General features: G+C 38.9%; 1 protein-coding gene across 3 annotated transcripts in view; it reads left to right on the top strand.

The window, feature by feature from the left end:
- Nucleotides 1-759: 759 nt before the first annotated feature.
- LOC147330903 (guanine nucleotide-binding protein G(i) subunit alpha-2) overlaps nt 760-22,561 on the top strand; it is a 49,792-nt gene continuing 27,990 nt past the window's right edge. The window contains exons 1-2 of one of the 3 annotated variants that reach the window (XM_086292819.1): nt 763-1,409; nt 1,572-1,718. In XM_086292819.1, coding sequence (XP_086148945.1) covers nt 1,601-1,718 — 118 coding nt within the window. In that variant the 5' untranslated portion in view covers nt 763-1,409; nt 1,572-1,600. Of the gene's footprint in view, nt 1,719-22,561 lie in introns of all 3 variants that reach the window. The other 2 variants (XM_086292821.1, XM_086292818.1) reach the window with 2 other exon arrangements.

Raw genomic sequence — 22,561 nt, 5'->3', positions numbered from 1 at the left:
TCTACGCTGTTGCATGCTGGGGGAGCAGATTGAGGGTTTCTGATGCCTACAGACTCAATAAACTGATCTGCAAGGCCAGCAATGTTGTGGGGATGGAGCTGGACTCTCTTAAGGTGGTGTCGGAGAGGCGAATGTTGTACAAGATAAAGACAATGTTGGATAATTCCTCCCACCCACTCCATGGCATGCTGGCTAGCCACAGGAGCACGTTCAGACTATGGCCATCTTTCTGTACAACTCCTCCACCTAACACACTGTATACACTGTGATAGCTACACCCTTTTTGCACATGCTCTTCTTTCTTATTCAGATATTTATTAGTAAGTGACTTATATGTATGTATATATATATATATTGTATATATTGTACTGGAGCACTGTAACCCACACAATCTCCCCTGGGGATCAATAATGTTTTCTGATTATGATTCAGATTTTTAATGTAATTGGTTATTTCAGTGGTAATATAATTTGATTCTATATTTTGATATAATTTGATTCTTTATGTTTTGATATAATTTGATTCTTTATGTTTTGTTTTGGAAAACAGCTTGTGTCCAACCTCAGGCAGTGCACCATACACATAATCTGTAATTTCTATATAAAGTTTATTCGCTGCAATGCCTTTAAGTCTTTAACGAGTAGATAAACTCTATAACTGTGTACGTCCATTGGATGACGCTGCACGTCAGCTATTCTAGCGGTCTCATTTGGTGCCAAGGTATTTCATAAACATGTGACGACAAGACTCATTAGCCATTTTAACAGCACTCTGTGCATCCTTGACCAGAGAGGTGCCCCTGCGTATCGCAGTTGGTCAGTGAGAAGAGGGCGGACTGCTGGCCTTCATTTCATTTGTCATGCTAGAGTCTGCATCCGCGGGAAATGCAGAGGAATGAGGCTGGCACAGCGCCCACTGCGGTCTGCACATCACACTCCTAAAATCACGCCTCGCTGGTTTGCACATTAATTGGTTTCGCTCACACGAGCTACAGCGGAGAGCTCACCTGATTTAACAGGGCTATCGCGACAAGTTGCTCGAGTGACGTCGCTGCGACTGGTTGACAACTTACAGTTGTCACACGATGATCAGGTTTTTCGCGCGAGCCTAAATACGCACAGAAAGAGACTGCAGCACTGTCGCCACCACCGAGGGACGCGCTGCTTACCAGGCCAGGACTAAGTGAGCCAGTCTACCGTGGAGCAGAGAGCACGGGCATTTCAGTCTGTGGATGGATGCAAGACATCGGGATTTGATAGATTCGACATGGACCACATACAAATCTGAGGTTTAGTGTAACAAACACAAACCCAATAACAACAAAACAAAACAGCAAATGTTCTGAATTCATTTGCCTCCCTTTTGAGCTTCTTGTAGACCAGAAGAGCGGGACCACAGACTTCTTGCAGGTGGATAAGCTGACTTTGTTTGCAAGTGAAAGAGGCTGTTTTTTTTTATAGAAGGCAGTACTGGAAGCAAAAGCTGTTCCATTGTTATTCCTGGCATCGGCCGACGCACTAAAACCATCAGCTCTCTGAGATTCTTATTGTTTTTTTCTTTTTTTGCGCAAGCGGTCGGTGCGCCCCTGCGTTTGGATCCAATGGGTTGTACGGTGAGCGCCGAGGATAAAGCTGCTGCGGAGAGGTCAAAGATGATTGACAAAAACCTCCGAGAGGACGGGGAGAAGGCAGCCAGAGAAGTGAAATTGCTTTTATTAGGTAGGTAGGTTACATCTGGAGTTGACTCCTCAGGAAACTGAAAGGAGTGTTTCTTACTCCAGAAATGATCGTGTCACGTTGCCTGTACATAATACTCCGAAAACTCATAAAACCATAAATATTACAAACTACCACAAAGGCAAGTTAAACCTCACTATATCTAAGGCAGGACACTATACACATAATCTTAGCTACAGCATAGAAAAGGGGCCATTTCAGTGCTCATCTGTCTACAGTCATGTTGTGTATTATTAATTAGCCTACACAAGTGCCCACACTATATACTTGGAGATAAGTCAGATATCCTCATGTCAACATGCTGCACAGCTTCTTAGAGGATTGAGCTGGCATTTTTCCCAGAAAGCTTAATTCAATATATTAAACCTGTGGGCATTCACAGGATTACACTTCAGCTCTACTCTTATACTCACATTAATCTCTCTCAAAGGGATACAAGGAAGAAAATGCCAATTTAATAGGTGGCAACAGCAAAGCAACAGTTTATATCAAACAAATTCTGCATCTTGAAGGCACCATCTCCTTTCCTCCTTCTGCATTTCCATCCTGTGTGCACACAAAGTCGCATACATATGCAAACAGGAAATACATCCTCCCACTCATTACCGCATTCTCACTTCCCTTCTTAACAGTTTCAGCTGTTTAAGTTTGACTCGATCGTGCTTCTGATTGGTCTGTCAGCTCCTTCGAAAGGGATTGCGTTTAATGTCAAGACAAGAGTTTGTGTGAATGCCAGTAGAAGTGGGCATTTTCTGAAAGCTGTTTTGCCTGGCATGATCGCAAGCTTACCAGCAATCTCCCTCCTTACTCCAGCTCTGTTTTCAGAAGATGTGGAAAGATTTGCAAATCATATGGGCGATGTAAAAACATGATAACCAAAAAGACTCCATGATAAGCAAAAATATACTTGCAGGCCACTCTCTCAGTTAATTCGGTTAATTGGCAATTAGTAATTTAACTTGGTTGTTAATATTGTTATTGCTAATATTTATTACCTCTATGGATAGTTTGGATGTTTAAATGGCCTGTATTTGTATAGCGCTTTACTTAGTCCCTAAGGACCCCAAAGTGCTTTACACTACATTCAGTCATCCACCCATTCACACACTGGTGATGGCAAACTACATTGTACATAGCTGCCCTGGGGCGCACTGACAGAGGTGAGGCTGCCAGACACTGGCACCACCGGGCCCTCTAACCACCATCAGTAGGCCCAAGGACACAACGACCGAGGCTGTCCGAGCCCGGCAACCTTCCGATTACAAGACGAACTGCCAACTCTAGAGCCACGATCGCCTTCAACTCTGGTCATGCACACATATTTCAACTAAAATAAAACTGGTTTTTCCTTCTCACATAAATTCACCCCATCTCTTAGAGGAAAAAATAAAATATAAATAAAAAATTGTATCAAAGCTTAATGCAAATTATTGCCTTCTCTTTTTAACTTTTTTAGTTAAAACATCTTTGCCATCAAATAAGGTGTTTAACTACCTGACCTAAGTGAACCTCCTAAAGGCAAACTATAACATTTTTTACTTCTTTCGTTGCATCTACATGACAGATGCTCATAGGAAAAATACTGAAAGGCTGTGAGATCTCTTTCTGTTTCTGCTGCACAGATTTTGGTAAAGACTTGTGTTTTGTCCATTAAGTGACCATTTTTCAGAAAGATTTTTTACTCCCCATGTTTGGTGGACACTTATCTTTGACCTAATGGAATGGGAATGTGTTGTAATCTCAGTGCATCTTTGTGAGCTGGATGGATATGCTTACGTGCTGTACAGCTTTGCCTTTATGGATATTTAAGCTGATGTTGGGCAATTTACTTTAGCAATCACCATGAAATATTGTATTGTTTTTCTTGGCCTTCATGCATTATACTGCAGGTTGTGGTGTGTTTCCAGGCAAACACAACTCTACAGCACTCTTTGTATGTGATTTTTTTCTTGGTTAGCATCTCTTGCGCTAAATCCAAAGTATTTTCAAACAGCGGATGATGATGTCCTTCAAGGGATGAGCTTCTCACATTCTACCGTGTCAGACGTTTGATTTTTGTTTGATATTTGTCTGTTATCTGTTGAATATCTGACTTTTAATGTAGTGTTACTCCTCCAGACTATACTCAGGAAACTTCAAATGCGCAGTGCAGGGAATAGCTGTGATCGGCACATGAAGGCTCGTCTTCAGGCTGACTTTTAGGAGTACATAGTACTCAGTACTTATTTTGATTTGTGTTGTGCTGGTGGATCATGTATTTTTGTTACTGGTTTAATCACATTCATTTAGTAGTGGGAAGCCAAAATTGTGATCAAGATTAATATTTGATAAAATGTGCAGGCCTGCTTTGTTTGCAGGGATGATTAAAAAACAACAACAACAACAACCCAATAGTTCGGAAGTTGGGGGAGCGGTCACTTGGATAGACAGATGTCTGGATGCAGGCAGGTGGTGTCTTCAAGGCCTTACTCGGGTAATAGGACTCACTGAACTGGACCTCTCTGCCACTTGCGTAGATGTTTGTGCTTCAGTTTTGGTGATTGAAATACTAGTGTTATATTAGTCTGTTGCTAAGCACTAATTAGCAGGTATAGGTAGCTGGTGCCCCCCTATGGTTTATGGATGCAGCTTGCTAACCAAGGTTCCTGACATTAGCTGATAAATTAGTAATGCAACCTGTCCTCCAAATATGGTAACTTCTGTCAAAAGACAGCAGTGTTTTCTGTGTCAAGAGCAGCTCAGCTCTCATTAAATACAAACATCTGCTCTTAATCTAGACACGTTCTACTTTTTAAACACTTCTTTTGCTTAAACTTATCATATCTTGATGATTTTTTATTTAGTCTGTTGTAATTTGATGACTGGCTTCACTTTGTCTGACATCTCAAGCAAGCCATTTGCAGACTTCTGTTTGCTCACAGCACCGGTCAGTGGTATTTATATATATCTTTGAATCTTTGTGTTTGTAAGAGGACAGTTGACTGGCAGAGTAAAATTGACAGCAACTAGTTCAGAGTCATTTAAAAGTACAAGTACAGTGCTTGGAGCTTACAGCATTTTGAATTTCATTTGCCTTCTTTGGTTTCAGTCCCGTGCTGTGGTTTTCCTAATAAGAAAAGTCAAACTGTCTGCTGTAAAAAGGGCATATATTTATTATACACAGTTTATCAAACATTATGTAACATAGTTTGTTTTTCATGATTCAAAATAATTTGTGGAAACAGATGCAAACAAGCAGCCTGAAGTTCTAAATAGTTAAGTTTACTTACAAACTGCTTAGCAACCAATTAATTTGTCACAGCATCTGAATAAGTATAATAATAATATCAATTAACCAACAATAGTAAAATAGCAGTAATAATAGTAAATGTAGTGATAATAGTAGTCATGCTAGTAATCTTAGCATCATTGTAATGCAGTATATAAAAATATTATGATTAAAATGTATATGTACCAGTCCCATCTAACTACTGGCTAATCACCTGTGCACCGCCTGGATTGATTATAAGAAAGCCTTTGACTCAATGCCCCACACGTGGATCCTGGAATGCCTGGAACTGTACAAGATCAGCAGGACGCTAACAACACTAGAGGCCAACTTCAAGTCAATAGCATAAGTCACCATCAAGTGCATGTTTTACTAAGGAGATCCTCTGTCCCCACTGCTCTTCCGCATAGGCCAAACTCCCTCAGTAAAATCAAAAGACTGTGGTATGGAGCAATAGACACACAGAGTATTGTATTATAGAAAGTGATTAGAGGAGGTATGAAAGATTTTCTATTCCTGTGCTTGTGGCAGTCTATTAGAGACGGAAGGACTGCTTCTGCCTGCCTATTAAGTGGTGCAGAGGGTGTTCAGGATTATCCATGATGGATAACAGTTTGTTCAGCAACCTCCTCTCTACCATAGCTTCATAAAGAAAATGAAAAAAGAAACATCACAAAGCAGGCCGTCCTAGTCAGTTTATTCAGTCTTATGGTGTCACCAGCTCCATCGCTGCTTACCAGCAAGCCATAGCAATACACTCCATTCGCCACAACTGTAGTGCTAGAAAGTCTCCATCATTTTGCTGCAGACATTGAAGGGTATCAAATTCCTTAGGAAATAGAGCCTGCCCATCCTATTCTCATATACGGCCTGTGTGTTTTTCTTCCACTCCAGTTTGTTGCCAGTGTGGATGCTCAGGTATTTTTACTCTTCCAACACATTAAAAGTATTTCTGTAAGTGCTGTGACACTGACTTGTACTGAAGGCCTGAGGTGTACAAGCGAACAGGAATAGAGACAGAAAAGTCCCCTGTGGAGCTCCTGTACTGCACATCACCAAATCAGACAGACCAGTACCCAGCCTCATATACTGAGGCATATCTGTCAACCAGGCAGTAATCCATGAGATGGTGGACGTGTTTTTGGACATTTGCCTGTTCTCTTAATACCAGTGGCTGGATTGTGCTTTCTCACAATATGAAGTATCTTCTTCTTCAAGTATCTTCTTGGTCCAATTTGTCCATAGACTTGTTTTCCTGTCTCAAGCATAACAGATAGAAGAATCAGATTGATGTGTAAGTAAACAACACATTTGGCCTTTCAACAGCATAAATATTTTACAAGGTGTCCAGAGGAATTATGTCACAAAGATTTTGATAAAAGCACAGGGGGCTGTGTTTGGGACTATTTCTTTGTGGCTTCCCGCTGTCAAGGGGCTTGAGGGAATTTCTTCAAATGGCACAAATGTGGCTGCAACTATATTTTGTGAGATACCTTAACTCAAAATTTCACATGCTACTTATTACACAGTTGTATGCAAATGTCTGATTAGATATATTTTTTTACACCTAAAATTTCATAGAAAAAATTTGGATTGAACTTGAGAAGATCGTTCTAGTTTTCAAGATTAAGGCAACGAAATGAAACACACACTTTGTTGGCTTCAGAGATCTTAGCATGTGAATTTTGTAACGTTAGGCAAGACAGCATCAACATCCGTGATATTTAGAAGGGTGAGGCAGACAATTAGAAAAGAAGAAGAACTGACCAACGAAGGAAGTGAAACTGAGTGGAGTGCAGAGATTAGTAATTAGTAAAAATTTAAAAATTACCGTATTTCCCGGACTACAAAGCGCACCTGAATAATAGCCGCACAAGCTAAAATCAGGGGAAAATCCTGTTTTGTACATACATTAGCCGCACCTGACTAAAAGCCGCAGGTGTTTCAATGTTGACTTATCATATGTAAGAGAATATGCACAAAGGGAATTGTCAGGAAAGAGATGGCTGTTTGGAGACATCACTTTTATTAATATTTTGAAAAACAAGTTATGGGTACATATTTACATAACTTTTTAGGTATATGTACAAGTAGCGGTAATTACAAGTACGAAACATGTACTGTGCTTCATAAATGAGTAACAAATGTAGTACATAACAATAACCTACAGCACAGCAGAAAAATAGATTCGGACTACCTTTTAGGCTCAGGTGCAGTGACACGGCTTTAACAAGAAGAAAAGTCAGTCATTCACCACCATATTCCTGCGCACTAAAACCACCAAAGTCCTCTTCTCCAGTGTCGGATACGAACAGGCTCAGGATGGCTACGTCATCCACTCTTCGTTGTCACTTTCAAAACCAAAGAAATCCTCGCTGTCAGTGTCAGAGTCGAACACCCTCAGAAGGGCCGTGGCGGTGTCCTCCTCTCCATCATGCAGCAGTCCAGCCCTTCAAAATCCGTTGGTGATCGTGGATGTTTTCACACTTTTCCACGCTGTCAGATTCCACCGGTGGAGTTGAGCATAACTTGCTTTTCGCAAGTTTATCGCCACTCGTCATCCACGCCTCCCGCTGAACGTGTAGCGCTACTTTGAAGTTTGTTTTTCGCGCTACTTGTACGGCACTATGTTGCCTGGCGGATGGACATGTGACCAACATACCACTCTTGAACCCCGATACTGTGTGTCTGATCACATGCCCTTCCGCCAGGCAACGTAGTGCCGTACAACAGCGGAACAAACAAAACAAATCGTCTTACGATATGACAAAAATCATGGACAATCCATAGAAAAGTCGCACCTGACTAAAAGCCGCAGGGTCCAAAGCTTGTGCAAAAAGTAGCGGCTTATAGCCCGACAATTACAGTAATTAACTAAATCACAAAATACAAACTATGACACTTTTCAGTTTAAAAAAGGGTATCTTTCCAGTTTAATTTTTAAAAAAAAACACTGTTAAACCCTTTTAATCGATGTCACTTTTGTGGATGCTGAGTGAATTTTTTTTTTCATGATGAGATCAAGTATTTTGAACAGCATTCCTTCTTTGTTACCTCATGATTTGACAAGGAATCCTCAGTTGACCATATAATCACTGTTTTGTAATTCTACACAGCTGTATCGTCTTTTATCGTCTGTCTTGATATCAGTTCCTCAGGATGTCAGCAACATCACTAAGTTAAAATAATAAAAATATTCTTGAGTGGCAATTTACTGAAAGCACTGAGAACACGCAGGAGCTTACTGCTTTTTGATTTCTTGACTGAGCGCATATTGCAGTAAACCTAATGGTTGTATTTGTCCAATTTGTGTTTAGAAAAAAAATCATCTTCTTTTGGCAAAGAGAAGATGAGTCACTTGATAGAAATCACTGAAGCATGAAGGAGTGAGTACCAAACTGTCAGGGGAACGGGGCAGCTGTTCTGTGCAAACTGAGTATCTTAATTCCAAAAATACTGTTCATGAAATAAAATTCCCAACCAACTAAACAATTATGTACACTCACCTGACACTTTTCTAGATACACCTTGCTAGTACCAGGTTGGACTCAGTTTAGCTTTAGTGCTTTGTGGCATAAATTTAACAGTGTTGGAAACGTTCCTCAGAGATTTTGATCCATAGTGACATGATAGCATCACTCACTGCTGCAGATTTGTTGGCAGCCCATTTTAGTACAGTACTCACTCTCATGTTCAAGAAACCAGTTTGAGACAATTTAAGCTTTTGTGACATGGTATGTTGTCCTGGTGGAAGTAGTTATCAGAAGATAGGTGCACTGTACTGACATTGTCAGCAAAAATTCTCATGTAGGCTGTCCTGACATTTGACACCACCGCGACTTTTTCTATTTTGCTTTGGTTTTCTATTGTTGGGTTTTAGTGACCTGCGCAAACTGTAACCTCAGTTTCCTGAGAGAGTGGCACCTGGTGCAGTGTGTACTGCTGTTGCTCATCTGCTTCAAGATGTGACATATTGTGCAGTCAGAGATGCTGTTCTGCATGCAATGGTTGTAGCGAGTGTGAAAATCCTAGTAGATCAGCAGTTTCTGTTCTCAGATCAGCTTGTCTGGCACAAACAGCCATGTTGCATTCAAACTCTCATGTTTCAAAACACAACTAACAAATGTCCTTTTACTTGATGGCCTGAGAATGAGCCGTAAAGTAAGAAGCTTAAAAGACTATAAAGTCCATAGAAAACTCTTCTCATATCAGTTTTCATGGGTTTTAAGGGTGAGAAAACACTTATTTCACCATGTTGCACCATGCCCTCTCTGTATTGAGTAAGTAGATGGAATGTCTTTATATGAGCAGGAACTGGGAATAAAAACCAATGTTACATAAATGTATAAGACGGCTTCTCGTGAAGCAAGGTCATCACTTCGTCACATGTATACACTTTCAAATTGTCATTTCAGTACTGATAAACACTGAAACATTTCTCTTATATCTCTTATCAGAAATGTTATGGAGAGTTGGCCTCATGTTTTTTTTAACCATTTAAAGCTATTTAAAAGAATGTGTAATACTTGAGAATAGTAAACAATTTATTTCCATGACTTTTCCATGACAGTTACTCTCAAGTAATTTTGAGAGTAACTGATTGGCTCTGTAGATTGAGAGTGAAAATCCAAGGTTAAATGAAGGCAGACAAGCACCCATTGCTGCTGGTAAAATATAGTAACACATCTGAAATGCTATTAAAAGGATTAGGGAGCAAGTTAAACTGAAACTGTAAACGGACAAGAGAAGATTTTGAAAAATGAGAAGGAAACATCATCACCGTCAGAAACTACACCGTTATAAGTCATTAGTGATTTATGAGTGCTGACTTTAATATGCAAGATACTCCCTACTCTAATAGGCAGATTCTGTTTCCCTATTTTCACCCAAAAATGTGAGACTATTTTTAACCGTCTTTGTTCCCTTGAACCTCGTTGAAATCAGAACCCACTGCAGCTTATCTCTAATTCCCTCCCTCAGGAGACAGTAATAATAGTTCTTCACAGACATTACTCAATTCTCATGATGGAGAGAATAGCTCTGGGTGAGGCTGCCCATCCGGAGATGACAACTTTACAATTACACACATGTTCAAAGAATATACTTAGTACTGTTAGTCATGTCTCTGACGAACACCACTAAGTCCTCATTAAATCCCCGCGAGTTTACTGTATGTGCTGATCTAGCAAGAAATGAATCCTTCCTACAGTCACGCTTAGGATGCAGTTTTTACTTTAATGTAGATTTTGCACCAGGCAGTGACTATTGGTGAGTTTTTCTGCTTAAAGAAAACCAAAAAATCCACATTTTTAAAAATGTAATATACTGCAGTTGGTTTTTAGTTTTATTTTTTAAATGCTATTTATTTTTGTATGTATTTAGTAGTGAGCTGACAGTTTTTTGTGCTCAGAAGTAAAAATGTATTTTGAACAAACAAATAGTTTTTCTTAATGAGGCTTTTTCACTCCGAGTCACGATGAGCAGTCGAACAGCAGATCTTCCAGATTTCATGTATGTGCGTGCTTGATTTTGGGCCTATGAATGAGATAATGTCTGAGACAGTTCATCCATGTGTCTGCTTTGCTTGATAAAGTGAGATGTGTGTTGTGGCTGTTTCCTGAGGCAGGATGGTGGTTTATGACACCCTGTGAGAGTGTTAAATTCGGTATCTGTGGGAGTGAGCATACCACTCATATTCAGACCAGTGTGTTTATGACAGTTGTCGCCTGCCCAAATCTGACATCCGTCTCCTAAAGACTTTCATTCTTATATTTTTTTATTTTGCAAGTCTGAGATTTGTGGGCTTTATAGTATAAGTTAATAAAAAAAAAAGTTAGCTAATTGAGGCATTAGTGTGGAATAAAGCTATTCCCGGTGGCATGTTTGTTTGTTTTTAAGCAGTTATTGCCTCCTTATTTAGGGCCCCTTCTGCCTGCTCCAGCATTTACTAAGTAAAAGGTCAGTGAACCTCCTGCCTATCACACGAATATCTTTCTCTCCTTGTTTACTTAAAAGCTGACTAAGTTTACTTAAATCCATCTTAGTGACTATAAGGTAGCTGAACTTGAATCCAAGCAAATAAATGCACAGCTTTCATATGATAACCTTATAAATGTATAAAGCTGGGATCAAGGAGTTACAACATAGACTACACATACGAGCAACAACAAAAACCCACAGCAGGGGACAAGCAGAGATACAGCTGGAAGGCCAGAGAATAAAGGTAGGTTTTGCGCCTACACTTAAAAGCAGGGATGAAGAGAGAACTTTTTATTTCAAGTGGTAACTATTTCCACAAATGAGGTGCAGCAACGGCAAAGGCTCTGTCATTTTATTTTCTGTGGACTTGGGATATGTAAGAAAGCTTTGCCAGCAGATCAGACCTAAAGGTGGGAATGTAAGCAAATTAGGTTGATGATCAAATTTGGAGCCTGCCCATTAAAAGCCTTAAAAACAGTTGACAAAATCGTAACTGAATTCTAAAATGGATAAGGAACAAAATGCAGAGAGGCCAAGACTGGAGCAGTGTGTTCATATTATGACAATATCTAAGCCTTACAAGATGTTTGGCTTTATTCAGTAGCTAACTGCTAACTTGCCTACCATGGTGGTGGGAATAGGATTTGGTGCTGGATTCACCAAACAGAACACCCACAGGAAAAAGGATTTTAATAGCCGTGCAGTGTTTAGAGCACAGGGCTGTTTCTCAGCCTGAGAAAATGCTTGAAATGTTAAATAGCTGTTTAAATCTTTATATGGTGGTGCTCATCCACACTGCACGGTACATAAAATTAAAAACCACCACAATTGTTTTGATGATTCTTTGAAATAGCAGACATGCTTATTAAGTGAGAGAGGTGGATAAACGGAAGGGTGATTATTTACTAGACCACTATAGTGCAATTTTGTGGCAGAGTAATAAAGCAAATTTTCCTGTCCAACATTATTTGTCAATTATCCCACAGAACAAGTTCTGTACAACCCTAGAAATGATGTTTTCTCTGAAATGCATTTAGAGTTCCCCAACATTTTAGCGAGCTGAGTTGCAGTCTGCTTGCTATGTGAATTCTACAATAAATTCCTCCATAATACCACAGTTCCTGGTATTGTTGATGTTGTTCCAAAAGTGACAACTCCACTTCATTTTATTATAGAGGTAATTCCCTGCATTATAATGAAAGCTGTTAGTAATCTGTTTTAACCACGGGTGTACGTTTATAGCTTAGTGTGGAAAACGGATATTGTTTGGAAAAGCAGAATTTAGAGCAAAGCTGTCGTTTTCAGTTAAAGAAAATCCCTCTTTTGTGGCTCATTTTAAAACGAGCTCACAATTTGTGTAGTATCTGCAGAGGTCAATACATTTTAAATTCCCCACAGTTTCCGCTAATAAGGCTGGATTTAAGGAGGAGAATGAATTAAGGTAGAACCCTTGACCCTTTGTGTTTTTTACCAAATGTTGTGGTTGATACCCAGCAAACACTGTAAAGTTGTAATGAATGAACGTTTTAGAGAAGAGCTACATTAATTTAACCTACTTTTTTTATCACAGCACACAAATACAAAATTTGAAGCTTTATCAGTCTTCATCTTCTATTTGGTGCAGATGACACAGCAGGTCCTTGCCCATAATTCATTTTTCAATCACGTTTTCTATTTTCAGCCCCATCCATAATTTAGGTAACTTCTTTTATCGCTTTCACTCCTCATCTTTTCATATTACACTCATCCCCTCTCATACAGTGGTGTAAGAGTGCAAACATGCCTCAGCAAGCAGCAAAGTCTTGCGGAATGACCAGAAATCATCACCATCTGTCTATATCAGTGTAAGATGATATAGACAGATGATATATTCTGTCTATATCATCTTACACTCGACTCCAGAGACAGTTTATTTAGGTGCTGCATGCAACGTGGAAGGACCTTGACCTTTTGCAAGAACACTTAAAAAGCTTAAGTTAGAGACAGCGAAGGAGATAAAGGATGGGAGATAGAAATAATGTAGACAGTTGAGGTCCAGAATACTTGGAAAAACAAGGGTTTGCAATCACGACATGAAGGAACTGCTGTCACATGGGGAAAAAGGGGAAACCTGAATTCAAATATTAAAAGTTCTCTTTTATAATTCAGACTGAGAAGATCCAAACCTTAAATATAAAAAATCGATTTTACATAGAAAATACTAGACATTGTACAAATTGTGCACCACAACATCTTTATTTTATTTTATTTTGGCCACTGATCTGTAGTCTACACTGAAAGAAAATATTGAATCTTACACAGCTGCTTATCACAGAGACCCAAAATGTAAGACGTCTTCAGATTGTTGTGAGTGGATCCCGTGATTGTTTTGCATCTTTCCTTAATAACCACTGAAAGGTTAAACAGCTGCTTTCAACTAAGTAATGTCATTTCAGTAGGTCTGACGTAACTGAAGGTAATTATATTAAACTTTACTATAAAAATCATATTTTTGGTAATATAGTTGTATACTAACTTTATTGATATGACTCTAAGTATCCCTTATATGGAAGCTGCAGTGCTTGGGAAACAGGGCCTCTGCAGATCTTTTAAATTGGTTTTCCCCCTGGAGATGATTTTCTGCTCCACCTCTAAATAGGCGAGAAAGTAATCACTGTTGGAAAAGGTGTAAGAGCACTTTAAAGCGCACTGGGCCACATGAAATATAACTGTGATCAGATTTAACTTATGAAATGCAGTCATCAGCAAAGGAAAGTAACAGATCAGTCGAACATTCCTGAATGTGCAAGATTCGATCATGAAGTCAGATTCCTTTATTTTGCAGATGTAGTAGACACAGATGAAACACACTGATTATAAACTGTTAGACAGATGCAGTGTACATGAGCCAACTTTGTTACCAAGTCCTCAGTTCCAAGCGTCCCCATTAGAAGATAAGCCAACATTGGCAGTGATGACAGTGACAGTGCAACAATATAAAAGGCATACGAGTGGAGTGTGAGAGACAAGTCTGTGTTTCAGAGCTACAGCTGAGATACGTTAACCATCACTGTGTCCGTAACTCGCAAATGTCCAACCTACATAGACAGTGACAGACACGACAGGCAGCTAGAACATATGTGGAGTAAAACGGTTAATAAATAATACCTGTGCTATTCACATGTGGCAGTGACTCACATTGGGTAGCACTGTAACAATATCTTGCATAAAAAGTAGCAAAAAAAGTGTAAAAATGTAAGATCAATATAGAGATTTTCAACAAAAGGCTGCCATTGCACATATGATTTTATTTATTTTTTATCTTTGTGACATCTCAAAGCAACCATATGTATAAGTGACAATATGAGTTTCAGTATCTTGCCCAAGGTCACCAGGAGAGCTGGGGGTCAGACCACTGACGTTCTGAGCAGTGGATAACACTCTAACTACACAGCCTCAACACTTGAGACAAAAATTATGGCAAGATATGGAACATGAGTAAAAAAAAGGAGGCTTTAAAGAATTTAATTAAAATTCTAATTAAAATTTTGAATATTGAACAACAGCAAAATATGCCTGCATGCATTCATATTAAAGAATATAGTCAGAGCGTGTAAGCTCTTCACAGATAACCATTTTATTAGCTGCTGTAGGGCTTAGGACTCTACCAATTGGAGGGCATCAACTCTGTAGCTTTTGTGTGCAAAATGTCTGCTCAGCAGCGGTCTAAATTGAATACCTTCAGTAATATTTACAATCAGTGGGCCTGATGTAGAGTCCATTAAGTTAAAGCTCTATATCAAAGTTCACCCATCGATCTGTCTGCCAGCTGATTCCTGGAATAGCCATCAGAAACCATCCCCATATTCATTCATATAAATGTTGATGCCAGAGCACTGACACGGAGAGACTTAAAGAATCCGGAATAGAAATCCACAGCAGACTGAATGCCAGAGATTGTTGTTGTTTGACACATGTTCTACTTGTACCCCAGTCAGCTGTCTGGGTAACTGCCAGACAGGGAAGCATATTTAGCCACTCGTATTGCTACCCCCCCTGACACAAGTCATGCAGTTAAATTACCCCAAATTATTGCCTCGGGATGTTACTTAACGACCATCAAGTGGAAGTCTTTTTTGTAATGAGCAGCTTTATAGGTTAAACTTTTCACATACTCTTAAGTTAGAAAGGTAAATTTAAAGGTTAACATTTGGAACAAACCTCCATGGATCACAGAGAACCCACTTGGAGGGCTGATACAATTTATGTGTAGTAATGAAAATGTTCATTAATAATACAGTTAGGGTGTAGATCATACAGAAGCTGAAAAGGGAACGTCTCAGTAGAGTTTATGATGATGCACTGGTCTTCAGGAAGGTAATATACAGCTTGTTCCTACTCTGAGGTAAAAATAGCATTTTAGGAGTAGCACTGAGGTATGATCTGTAGAAATACAGGCACAGTAACCACAATGAAGCATTATAGCCTAGTGCTTTTCCAAGGTAAAGACAAATAAACTGTCTACAAACAGCTGAGACCCTGATATCTATATTGTATTATATTATAGGTTTTTTACTCACTACCGACTTTGTGGCTTTAAATATATTATCTCTCCCTGCTGGTAATGCAGTTTCTGCATGCAGTAATTTAATGTGTATGTCACATTTTGGAGAGGCAAAGCATGAATTGGACACGGTGGACCACCGGGTCTATTACACGTTTTGCTGTGATGCTGGGTTAAGACACCAGATACACTCACAAACAATCGAATAAAAAAAAAAACATTACTTTGTACAGTTCATCTGTGATCGCATTACTTCATGCCATTAACATTCCTCAGTCAAGTCTTACAAATTGTTGCATACACTGGGCAAGAATGTATAACAGTGTGAAGTTAACGAGATGATTTGAAATGCTCTATTAATTAAGGTCGCCTCATAGCTGTTTCTGTTTAGCTGATGATGGCGAGTGACATAAATGTTTATGCTTGTTTATAAAGTGAAATTTCTGTCCACAGTATGCTACTACGAATAATAAACAGAAAGTTTACATTATGCTGGACAATAGTAACTCCAGCATTGTCGCTCACTGATTAAGATGTCCACAGCTGGTCTGAAACAAGATACTTTGTCTTACACTGAATAATATTACTGTGTAAGATGTACTCTGACATCAACTAGATGATGTGGGGAGAGAGAAGAAGGCAGAGACCTAATTTTTCTTGGCTCAACTCTAAATTAATGGGCCATTAATTTGGCAGTTATTCATTACTATGCAGTGAAGGAGGCAGACTGCAAAAGATCCGAATGCTATTAACAAGCTATTTAAATGAACTATACTCGAAACTTGAACTACAACCACTCTGTGAAAGACAGAGGTAGCTATAGATGTTATTTTAACAGCAAACAGGTCTGTTAAGATGTGTGATGTTTTGTTGAGTTGTCGTTAATTCTTGATGTTTTGATTGAAGTAAAGTGGGATCAATCATTGGTATACATCCACACATGCATCACACCTCCATTCTCAACAGGCCAGTTCACTGTTCATCAATGATTATCAATACTGAGGTCCTGAAAACATGTGCCATTATACCACACTTTATTTTTCTCTTTTGTTTGTTTTTTACATATGTCGACATAATTGTTGTATGTATGTTGTATGCATAGGCAGTTGAACTGATAGCCATTTTAAAAGTTCACTTAAATGAGAAAAGTCCCTGCTGTTGCCTTGTTTGTGCTATGAATCTGTGACCCAGTCAGCCTTCGCTTAAACAAATATTTTTCTACTGTTGGAAAAAGATCTTTTCTACTTTCAGAACATGAAAACGCGTGAATTTGTTGTTAAGGATTTTGTTTTGGGGAGGAGACTGTAGTGTCGTAACCATGGCAACTAATCGAATGCCAGCACAAGCAAGGCAACCCATCATTCCACGGGCAGCTCTGCCAGGGCCGACATTTAGATGTGTTTTCCAGGCGGAGGCTGTACTCTGTCTCATTTCTCTCAGGCATTGGGTCAACAGTAACGAAACAGCTGCTGCAACATAAGCATCTTACAGGCACATCGCAATGTGAAAAAATATTCTGATTTAAGTCGGAAATGAGCTGTCAGGTGTGTACAGTCTGTTTTTATACATAATGATAATAATATGCAGCATGACTGGACATGAAGTGGTAAAGCTGTGTGGCTCACACATTCTCACCATTTCTATTGCACTCCAGCTACCTTTCATCATCTTTTCATCTAGATATCATAGCATCTTTATATGCAACAGAGGGTTTTTGTGTGTGTGGGGGGGGTTGCATTGTCAGAGTTTGCTTGCCTTTTAAAAGGTTTCATGAGAGTGTCAGGGCACTAAAACTGTACTGTGTGTCCTTACGTATCCCAGCAATCTGGTGTAACAAGAGAATACTGCATGATTTTATGGTCCCTCAAATAGTAGAACAGTTTACCTCCAGGTGCCTCATTTGATTGCTGATGTGTGTGTCTAACTAAAGAGTATAACCTAACATAATGGTCTGCAGAAACACAGGGAGATGGTAGAGTAAGCAGACTGCCTAATACCAGTTGTGGTGGTTTGTTATATGAGCAATCACTTTCCGGGTGCAGCAGATTGATTTGAGAGCAAAAGAAACAGCCTTCTCTTTGCTACAAACTTTGTGTTTTATACGTATTGTTCTTGGTCAGATATATGGTTGAGTGTCAGTTTAAACTACATTAGAGAAAACCTTTTCTCTCTGCCAAGGATTTACATAATGACCAGATCAGTGTCAGGAAGCTACCCAAGTCTAAAGCCCTCCAACTGTTTCCATATCAAACTGTCTTAGTAGCTCATTCTTATTCACTCCAGCCTGCAGAGTTATATATGAGGTATTAAAGGGCTGATGTTTGTGGCTCATCATCAGAAATGACCAAGAATAGAGAAATGTAAATGTAAATGAATTTAGCCTTGAGATATGACTGTTAACAATAAATGACAATGTGTAGATGTTTTTTTTTTGGAGGGGGCGTTTTGTTGTCTCAAAACTTACTGTTAAATTATCACTCATACCACTCTTTGTGCTAAAGCCTAAAGAACAATACTTAATGATACACAGAAGTACTTTGCAAGTACTCTGATGAAATGTCATATTAGAAAGGTTTCCCAAGCGAAGGTAAGAAATAGGACGGGACCCCGGAGTCTAGATTCTGGTACTAGAGCAGAGTTAGCAGATGGCTGATTGAGGCCTTGAAAGAGATTCTCTGGACGGGGGAGGAGATGGGATGAGGAGGAGTAGTGTGGCATGAATGCTGGTCTGAAAGGCAGAACAATGTGTTGAAAAACAGGGATCAAGAATTGAGAAATGCTGACTGGCTCTCATGAAGATGATCGGAGTAGTGATAATAAAATTAAATTAAATGAACTGAAAACCGTTGTAATGTGGAAGTGAAATAAATGAATAGATGCAGAAACAAGGCAATGGATCAGATCGAAATCATTCATTCCATTTTTGGAAAATTTTACACTGTATTTTGTAGAGCCTGCCCAAAAAGATTTTTTAAGACTAATACTTATATTTGGTGACTTAAAATGATCGACAGATATTTCTTTCTTCCACACACACAAAACATAAAGACAGTTACGTATGTGTTGTTATTAATCAGTCCTTACTGAAATAATATTCCAATTTATGTATCCATAGATAAGAAACAAATATCTTTTCCTAGAAATTGGCCTCAAGATGGGATTTAAAGTCTGTCACAGAATCTATTATCTCTATGTAATTCAAAACATAAGCTACGGTAGGATAAGCTGATTTTTCCATTTAAACAGATGACCCAAAACAAGGTCTTAATGGACTGACAAATAGCTGAAACGAGAACTCTACAGGGAGTTATTTAATAGCAAATGTTAGCGTGCTACCCCATAAAAAGTTAAAAGGACTAGGTGCAGTGCTCTGACTTGGTTTCTTTAGTGCATTTTCTTTTCTGCATGCAGAACATGCAGTGATATATATATATATATATATATATATATATATATATATATATATATATATATATATTATATATACTGTATTGCAGGTGTAAAAAAACAGGACAGAGCTACATTCATAACCTCATCCTGAAAAGTCATATTACTGTGAAAAACACCCACAAATGGTCTAATGTTGGCAGATAGACCTCTGTGCTGGAAATGGAGAACTATTACTTGAGACTTTAAATTGCCGGGATGTAATAGGCTTTGAAAAATCCAGTACTTGATACAATAAAGTCACCTTCTTAAATTGTCAAGAATTGCTGGGTCATTTGCTTTTAAGAGTGCATTATTATGCATGTTCCTTGTGGTTTACATTGTTATGGTTGGAACATGTAAAAAGAAGTAGATTAGAAAAAGAAGGGCATGTATTGTCTTTCCTAATTAGGCCCTAGTTTGATGTTTTGTCAGTGGTGACTGAGAAGGTTGTCACCACAGAAATGTGTGAAACAATCAAGAACAGTACTGGAGACACCTCCCAGCTGCTTACAGGCATTAATTTAAAACAGGATGTTAAAGGTGCTGAAGCATGCATTGTGTTCTAAAAGGATTAAAAGTGAAGAAGTGCTTCTGTTATAAGGAGACAGTAATGAAGTGGGTGTCTGCTATACACTTATAAGCTCAGCACACTTCCTCAGGCACCATTGATTGATTGCACTGCATACATTTGCATGTCATGTTACAGCAGCCATTGGTTGTTTGTTTTTTTGTCTCATGTTCTCCATGTGCTGTGAATTTGTTTGTATCAGAAGAAGCTTCCAACCTGATCCTCTTTAAATGATATACATCTGTTCTCTTCTTATATTCACTCTGCTTTCATTGGTGCGATTTAACACTGGGTATACATTCAGAGTGCAGCCAGCATCCTACTCTGCAGAGCAAAGCAGCGAAGCTCCATTGCTCCGTGCAAGGCTGATGACCTACTTTCTCACTTCAAGCGATAACATACTGTACTGCATTCAGCCATGTAAAATTCCTCCATTGCTCTCTACTCTGCATGTGAATGGGGTTTGGGTGGTGGTGGTGGGGAGTTAGCTGCTTGGTTGGCTGGAACACCTGCGCTACCAACTCTGCTTGTCCAGCAGTCACCACTAGAACCTGCTTATTGTGACACAGTAAGCTTATATAGGTCTTTATTTCTTTGGGGTGTCTGCAAGAAATTACTCATAGGCTGCAGCATATTGACTTAAGACCTGCAGAAAAATTCGGGGTTTCTTAATAATAGCCTGCTAACAGAGGGCAGTGTAGCTGAAGCAAGTCTGTGGTAAAAAGGAAACAGATTAATTGTCTTGAATTGAGTTTCTCTCTTGCACAAATAAATTCCCATAAATAACCATACTCATGCTGAGCAACCAGAGATTCCACTATAAACTCCTGTTTTCACTCTCTCTTTTAGGCCTCAATACTTAGCTCCAACAGCCTGCTTCTACTACAGATGATGCCTATGAAGGTGGTAAAAGTAAACCAAACAAGCAAATCTGCAGCAAATCTTAAGACTGAATTAAGCCAATTTGCATAATTTGGGAACAGATATTGAGTTTGGACAATGTGTCAGCAGTTATTTTCAGTCCACTGAAGGGTCGAGCTATTCCATGCTAAAAGCAGTATTTTGTTGACAGGAATTAGACTCAATAAGAAATACAAATGATAGTGCTACAAATTCAGAAAGAAATGATACTTAACAAGTTAACATTAACAAGTTTTGTTCATATGTTACTGTTCAAATTCTATTCAAGAAAATCCTCCGGGAATCAATCCTATGTATGTATGTATGTACTATGGCACAGAACATCACACCAGTACCCAGTACATTGAGACAGAGCTGTATATAAAAAAATAGTCTCTTGTTGAGGATCCTTCTTGATGCTATTAACACATAAAAAAGAACTTTTAATTGGCTATAAAAGCTATGAAGCAGTCGTGACACCAACGGTTGGGGGCAGTGGGCCGGATGAAAAAGCAGGAGGAATCGTGTCACAGCTGAGCCAGTGACTCATTCTCCCATGGCAGACGCTTAAACAATAGATGGCCTATAGCGCTGGCATATGCTGAGATGTGTTACATGTCTCCACAAAAGAAATGCAAAGGCAGTGGGCTGAGTGGCACAGAGATGTGAAACAGTGTTTGTGGTTATAGGCCTCGTTAGGATGCTGAGACACTGTGCTGAAAGGGCAGAATGGATTTTTTATTCTCCCTGTTTCTAGGAAGTGTATTTGTTTGTAGTGTATGTCAATTTCACTAAATCCAGACTCAAATAATTGTTTGATGCATTCCCATGAAATTTAGTACCAGCATTTATATTCCAGGGAAAATGAATCCAGTAATCTAGTAATTTCTTGACCTTTCCTCTAGGAAAATTACTGAAGTGTCATTTCTGAATGTGAAATAATTCAGCAGTTATTTGATGAAACGCCACAAAAGGCCAGTTCCCCATGTAAAAATTAAGAGGATTCTCACATTTCATCAGCATGATCCATTGAAGGTACACTTCTTTTTAACAGAGTGATTAATTAACCAAGTCCTTTAGTAGTTTATATCCTTGTTAGCTTGATTTTGCATTTTTCTAGATCAATTTTATGCTTGCAAGTATTGTTAATTACAGTCAATAATGTCAAAAACCAAAATAATAATACAATAATAAATTGTTATTTGTATAGGACTTTTTTAAAACATAGGGACAAAGAACTTTACTGAATACAATAAAATAGAAAATATACAGAAAGAAGAAAACATACACTACAACCACAGTGTACATTTTTTAATGACCTATCAAATGTTAGCTAGTAATACAGGTACTCAATTAAATAGTTTGCCCCTACCATGCAAAATACTGGCCACTGCAATAATTTGCTAGCAAACTAAGGAACTGCAAAGGTTTTCAGTGCAGTGCTTTATATCTGTAACAACCAGCAACCTCCAGCAACTACTCGCCAACCGGTTGCAGAATACATACTTTTCCCTAGGAAATGGCAGTTGCATGGGGCGTCACTGACCAGTCTTTAGGCTTGAGTGAATGATGCTATAGCAATTTGATGTTTCAATGCCAGCAATCACTTGGCAACTGGTCAGAGCGTGCACATTTTCGTTCATGACCATTTTATTCCAGATGGTTGCTGATTGTCCTTTAAGCCTGTGTGACTGGGGCCTTAGCTAAACACTAATTTGCTGAAACAACGCTGGCAGTAGGAAGAAAACAAGTGATTTTTGCTGCCGAGTGCTTTACAGCTCACTCTTACGTGTTTCTCATTCCAACATCACCTTATACCTGAGCTCTGCATTTATCTATGAGTTGGCAGATAACCTGTTATGAATATTCATTACTTTTTTTTAAATCAAGCACTCATGCTAGTTCTCTCATCCCACTATCTTTTCTCCTAACCATTTCCTAGTGTGTTCAGTCCTCTCACACACTTTACTCTGCATTGTCATCCACCTCCTCCACTTCTTGCTCATTTGTCACTCTTGTTCACACTGTCCAACTCTACTCCCAGTACCACCTATCTATCCTGTCTTTGTTAACAGCCTTTTAATTACAGTACTTTTTCTTCCTCCCCATTGTCCTCACTCATTCTGTTTTAAATTCTG

This window comes from Aulonocara sp. 'chitande type north' Nkhata Bay, linkage group LG5, assembly GCF_057382095.1.
Source record: "Aulonocara sp. 'chitande type north' Nkhata Bay isolate Kocher_YH1m ecotype deep benthic linkage group LG5, A_spYH_male_GT1.1, whole genome shotgun sequence".
In the NCBI taxonomy this organism is placed as follows: Eukaryota; Metazoa; Chordata; class Actinopteri; order Cichliformes; family Cichlidae; genus Aulonocara; species Aulonocara sp. 'chitande type north' Nkhata Bay.
The sequence above is the reverse complement of the archived record's forward strand: the minus strand, read 5'-3'. Positions and strand labels throughout refer to the sequence as shown.